At 39.8% G+C, this 6,900-nt stretch overlaps 1 gene segment (V, D, J or C); it reads right to left on the bottom strand.

Annotated features, from left to right (window-relative positions):
- Positions 1-679: 679 nt before the first annotated feature.
- On the bottom strand, positions 680-4,934 carry LOC111981737 (Ig kappa chain V region 3547-like). The segment is given in 4 exon segments: positions 680-1,000; positions 3,960-3,989; positions 4,634-4,738; positions 4,849-4,934. Coding segments are annotated over 4 exon segments (399 nt in total).
- Between the last annotated feature and the right edge of the window lie 1,966 nt (positions 4,935-6,900).

The following is a 6,900-nucleotide window of genomic DNA, read 5'->3' as shown; positions in this document are numbered from 1 at the left end:
GTTGTTCGTGTTCGTCTTCGTCTTTAAATAAATTTCATTATGTCAACATACCTCGCTGCATATTGGTCCTCCGATCCTTCTCTCCTCTCCTCGTCCGAGGAGGAGGAAGATCTAGACACCCGTTACAAACGGAGTGTATGTAAACTGGGAATGTGATGAAAAAAGCTGAAATAAATCATTCTCTCTACTATTAATCTGACATTTCACATTCTTAAAATAAAGTGGTGATCCTAACTGACCAAAGACAGGGAAGGTTTACTAGGATTGAATGTCAGGAATTGTGAAAAACTGAGTTAAAATGTATTTGGATAAGGTGTATGTAAACTTCTGACTTCAACTGTATACAGTATATAATATACTGTAGTAGACATGCCATCATGTAATTCATGACAGATAATGCTAGATGATCACATCACATATTTGGTTGTGAGGTTCATATGGGGATTTGATTTACGGGGCTGATGCTGATGCAACATCACCTCACTTGAATATGGACTGGTATTGTGTGTGTTTCATAGCATTAAATAAAGTTTATAGGTGCACTTTCAGACTGTGACAAATATAACGAGTCACAACCATGACATGACAATGATGGTGATGATGATGATGATGACGATGGAAAACATTTTCTTAATGATGCTTTCTAACCATATTCAAAGATGACCTCCTCTACTGATCAGTGTTCCATGTCACTGTCTTCCCCCTCAGCACCTGCAGTAGGTCCCAGCTGTAGCAGTACAGTCACTGTGCAGTCTGACTGAGGGAGGTTTTAGTACAACTCTGTATCACTGTGTGAACACTGGACCACTGCTGTGGAAACTCTGACAGTAGTAATCTCCTGCATCTTCAGCCTGGACTCCACTGATGGTCAGAGTGAAGTCACTATGAGATCCACTGCCACTGAATCTAGATGGAGTCCCAGACTGAAGTCTGTTTGAAGAGTGCATCAGGAGTTTAGGAGCTCCTCCAGGTTTCTGTTGGTACCAGGCCATACATGTGTAATCACCAACACAAGCATTAGATACAGTCACACTGGTTTTACAGTTTATAATAACTGTATTTTCTGGGAGAACAGCTTTCACTGTAGGAGTCTGAGTCACAGTGACCTGTCCTCTGGATTCTGAAACAGAGACATTTAGGAGAATTTCATTTCAAACATGTTTTTGTGTACATTTACATTTATCTAATTCTATCAAGTCAGAGATAATATTAAGACTACATATTTCGATAAGAAAGTAATTTTAAAAGCATTAAATAGTAAAATCTTACCCTGAATGAAGAACATCAATATCCACAAAAAGCTCATGATCAAAGTCATCGTTGAAGTTCTGTTGTCATGAAGGACAGCTCTCAGTCATGAAGTGTTAAACTCACAGGACTATAAACACTCCCAGACCACTGAAGCATGTGCTGTCTATGCAAAGTGTCTTATATGTAAATCGTCTTCCTGGACAGTCAGACTTTATTAATAAATGTTGTGTGATGAGACGTAGAAACCTGATAACTATGTAATCACGGACATGATTTCTTATATAAGTGCTGAATGGGGACTGATATATTGATTAAATACATTAGAGTTCAGGGGCCTTGCTTTAACAAAGTTAAGCATTTTCACTGTAGCTTCCAAAACGTCTTTCAAGCTGCCAGGCATTCCCTTGGCAGCAAGAGCCTCTCGGTGGATGCCACAGTGTACCCAAGTGGCGTCGGGAGCAACTGCTTGCGTTACCACTCCACTCCATTATGTCTCCCTGTCATGGCTTTTTAGCCATCAGTACAGATACCAACATGAGCAGCAGCTACGTTTGGTTACATACGGACCGTTAGTGGAATTCCCACGAGAGAGTAGCGGTTAATGTGATTGGATGTTAATTATTTGATAGGCTACCTGCATTTGGCATTGTGTTGTTATTTCGCTGAACACTAGATGGTTACATTTTATTTTTGGCAGTGAAACGAGGCTACTCAGGCGAGAAAAAAACCTCATCCAAATGTATAGTTCCGTTGGAAAATATAAATGGACCGTTTTGAAAATGTGAAGAAAAAGAAATGTACTTTTTATTTTATAAACAATTATTATTATAATTGTTTTTAAAAATGTGAACCACTTTTTTATTTGGCGTACCCTGACGACAATGCGCGTGTACCCTAGTTTGGGAATACCTGGTGTAGATAGTGTATGTAGACAGTGTAGATAGTGCAGTGTAGATAGTGTATGTAGACAGTGTTGATAGTGCAGTGTAGATAGTGTATGTAGACAGTGTTGATAGTGCAGTGTAGATAGTGTAGTGTAGATAGTGTATGTATATGGTGTAGATATTGTAGTATAGATAGTGTAATGTAGGTAGTATAGTGTAGATAGTGCATGTATGTGGTGTAGTATAGATAGCAGGGTTGGGGTCAATTAATTTAAATTCCAGTCACCTCAAACCCAAACTCCAATTCAAATTCAAAATGTTCCTCATTGAAAAGCATTGAAGAGACCCGGAATTGGAGTTTTTCTATACTTCCTGAAATGAACTGGAATTGACCCCAACCCTAGTAGATAGTGTATGTGGTATCTATTGTTGTGTCATGACTGAGTCCAGCATCATGTATCAAAATAGTTATAATGTTAGAAGATCACATCCATTTAAATCAGACATTTGGTTGAGGTTCATATGAGGACTTGTTTTGGGGGGCTGAAGTGATTGTAACTTTGAAGTAATGTTGAGGTCATAACACCTTTTGTTTTACTTCTGTACATCTTGCTTTATATACGGACGGGAATTGTGTTTCAAATCATTGAATAACTTGCACATACACTTTCAGGCCATAATACAAACTTTAAGACATAACCATAATGATGATGATGATGGTCATGTGATCTGAATGATCGCTTTCTAACCATATTGTCACATGTCCCAGTTGACCTCATATAGCAACCGGTGTTCCATGTCACTGGCTCTTCCCCCTCGGCACCTGCAGTAGGTCCCAGCTGTAGCAGTACAGTCACTGTGCAGTCTGACTGAAGGAGGTTTTTGTACGGCTCTGTATCACTGTGTGAACGCTGGATCACTGTTATAACTCTGACAGTAGTAATATCCTGCATCTTCAGCCTGGACTTCACTGATGGTCAGAGTGAAGTCACTATGAGATCCACTGCCACTGAATCTAGATGGAGTCCCAGACTGAAGTGTTTTAGCGCGGTAAATAAGGAGTTTATGAGCTCCTCCAGGTTTCTGGTGGTACCAGGCTAGTATGGGATATTTGGCATCTGCATAATACACATGACTGCTGGTTTTACACTTCAGAGAGACTGTCTGGCCTGGGAGAACAGTTTCCTCTGTAGGAGTCTGAGTCACAGTGTACTGACCTCTGGATTCTGAAAAAGAGACATTTAAGAACTCATTATTTATGTGATAACATTTGGTCGTATAAATCTCTAATGTCTAATTTTCTCAATTTGAGGCAACATTAAGATTAAACATTTCAATAAGAAAGTGATTTTAGACCAATAAATTGTAAAACCTTACCCTGAATAAAGAACATCAATATCCACACAAAGCTCATGATGAAAGTCATTGTTGAAGTTCTGTTGTCATGAAGGACAGCTCTCAGTCATGAAGTGTTAAACTCACAGGGATATAAATAAATACTACCAGACCACTGAAGCGTGTGTTGCCAATGCAAATTGTCTTATATGTAAATAGTCTTCCTGGACAGTCAGACTTTATTAGTAAATGTTGTGTTCAGTGATGTAGAAACATGATAACTATGTAATCACTGACATGGTTTCTGATATAAGTGCTGAATGGGGACTGATAAATTGATTATATACATCTACAAATGGAGCATATTGTTATTACTGTGTTATTAGAGCAGATAGTATCGGCTTTATGTCTCCCTCCAGTGGTCAGGATCAGTAACTGCAGTCTGTGTGTGGACTGTGATGCTGCTGACTGACTCTGATCGAAAGAGGAGATCTCCAGAGCTCTGACGTCTCCAGTCTCCTGCTTCACCTGCTGCTCTCTGGAACTACCACAGTGGTGTGAGGGAGGATGTATGTGTAATGTTTAGGGGTTTTAATGTATCTGTTTGAATCATGTTGATTAATTTCTAGCTATTCAAAACACAGGTCATCTTTAGGGGTTTGGATCATTGCACATCATCTCTAATCCAGATTGGTTGATGGTTTTCCTTGAGTTACTCAACAGAGTCAACATGTAGTTAATGTTCAGGAGAAACATTTAGTGATCAGTTATGATCTAAGGTCTTCTAGACACAGCTCTAGTTTGACTCTATTGTTGTTCAGCTCTACTACACACTGTGTCATTGTACTGGATCATCTCCTCCTCTCAGCACCTGCAGTAGGTCCCAGCTGTAGCAGTACAGTCACTGTGCAGTCTGACTGAGGGATGTTTTTGTACGGCTCTGTATCACTGTGTGAACACACAGCTACTAGGGCAGTAGGAACTCTGACAGTAGTAATCTCCTGTATCTTCAGTCTGGACTTCACTGATGGTCAGTGTGAAGTCACTACCAGATCCACTACCACTGAATCTAGATGGAGTCCCAGACTGAAGTGTTGTAGCATAGTAAATAAGGAGTTTAGGAGCTCCTCCAGGTTTCTGTTGATACCAGGCTAGAAAGTAACCACCATGCACATTACTGCTGGTTTTACAGTTCAGAGAGACTGTCTGTCCTGGGAGAACAGCTTTCACTGTAGGAGTCTGAGTCACAGTGTACTGTCCTCTGGATTCTGAAACAGAGAATAAAAACATTTATATGAATGAAATATTACATATAGAAATGAATCCTTTTGAAATAAATAGTAACATTGATATATTAATTATTTCAAAAATGTGTAACCTTGGAAGCAGAAAACAAGTGTCCAGATGAATATGGGGATAAAAGTCATGGTGGGTTGTGGTGGGTTCTGTTGTCATGAAGGACAGCTCTCAGTCATGAAGTGTCTCTTAAACTCACAGGGCTATAAACACTCCCAGAGCACTGAAGCATGTGCTGCCAATGCAAAGTGTCCTCTCTATGCAAACTTACTTTTTTGGTCCKACTAGGAAACTGTAGTTGAAGAGGTTCTTCTTCTTCTTCTTATTTTAGTTTTTTTTTCAGACTACAACCCCCCCCCCCCAAAAAAAAGGTGTATTACTGCACTTAATTTATGTTGAAAAAAGGGAGAGGGTTGAAAATGTTCCAAAAATAAAATAATATCTATGTACTCCATAAGTCAAAGTCACCTGTCTAATCAGGTCCCTACACAGTCTCAGGGGGCTGGCAGGGAGAAACATCTTCAGACAGTATTCCCTGCAATGCTTCGGCTGTTACTTCCTGAASACYCTAAAACCTTTCAGCTGCAGATRCAATTATGTCCAGTTTCTTGGATTTCTTGTTCATTTGRGCAGTTKAATTTATCACCTGCACAATAAATGCCTCAAAATACACCTTCTACCGGATCAGTGTATCAGGATCCCTCAATGACATTCTCAGGCTCTGGGGCATCCACTGCCGTAGCTTCCTCAGCTCAACTCCTACAACTATTTCCACCTCCTCYGTGTAAGAGACCTGTTGAAGAGGTTTGTGTGAGCAGCAGCATTTTAAAGGTTAGGGCTGATTGTCCAGGCAATCATGGCCCTGATTGGTAAACTAGGTTTAACTGGGCTAAATTATAGTCTGGCAGGGTGCTGGAAGGTTCTAGCAGGAGAGAGGTCTTGCCCTTGACAGAACCTCACATTGTTTTAGGGGCTTATAACTTTGTTATACCATCTCAATAAAAATGGTTGAATCTTTGCTTGAAATTCATTACCTGACAGAGGGATCTTACAGAGACTGGGGTTTTTGTTCTGAAATGATGTGAGACACTCTTGTTGCACAGAGTCCATTTAACGTATTATGTGACATGTAAAGGCAATGTTTACATATGAACTACCGCAAAATAGGAGGAATACTAATGCAATCTGGACATWTGGGTGTTATCACTTAAGGAATGATTTAACATGAGGGTGGATGAGTTGACATTACTGTCAGCATCACTGATATATTTAGCTCACTGTATTTAAGTTCAGTCAGTGTTCCAGGTCACTGTGTCTTCCCCCACAGCACCWACAGTCAYACTCAACTRGTGCAGTTACTGTGAAATCTGAAAGAGGTTTTTGTAYGGCTCTATATCACTGTGTGAACACCCAGGCACTTACAAGGCRTGCACWCTKACAGCAGTAATCTCCTGCATCTTCAGCCTGGACTCCACTGATGGTCAGAGTGAAGTCACTCCCAGATCCACTGCCACTGATTGTAGATGGAGTCCCAGAAATAAGAGTACTTCCTCGATAAATAAGGAGACCATCTGTCCTGGTAGAACAGTTTCCACTGAAGGAGTCTGASWCRCAGTGATCTGTCCTCWGGATTCTGAAAATAATAAATACATTTCTATCCAAGAAATATCACATATAATAATCAATAGTTAGGAAAATAAATATTAACATGAATATACTGTATGTTATACCTTTGTGTAGATTCAATTATTTTTCAACAATAAATTCTGATAATGTTAACTTTGAAAGCAGAAGGCAAGTGTCCAGATGAAGATGGTGATAAAAGTCATGGTTGTTGTGGGTTCTGTTGTCATGAAGGACAGCTCTCAGTCATGAAGTGGTAAACTCACAGGGATATAAATGCTGTTAGAGCACTGAAGCATGTGCTGCTGTAGTTGAAKAGCTCCTCTTCTTCTTCTGGATTGGGTTGGAGGATTGCATTCAATTTAAGGGTGTATAAACTGCCACCTACTGTACTAAATTGTGAGGCCATCTTCATTACATTATCTTTATTATTCCTGTTCCTAAAAGGAAAAACTTACACACCAACTAACCCTACACCTATATACAACTATTTCATAAAAACACTGTCCCA

The sequence above is a fragment of the Salvelinus sp. IW2-2015 genome, linkage group LG3 (genome assembly GCF_002910315.2).
Source record: "Salvelinus sp. IW2-2015 linkage group LG3, ASM291031v2, whole genome shotgun sequence".
Lineage (NCBI taxonomy): Eukaryota > Metazoa > Chordata > Actinopteri > Salmoniformes > Salmonidae > Salvelinus > Salvelinus sp. IW2-2015.
The sequence above is the reverse complement of the archived record's forward strand: the minus strand, read 5'-3'. Positions and strand labels throughout refer to the sequence as shown.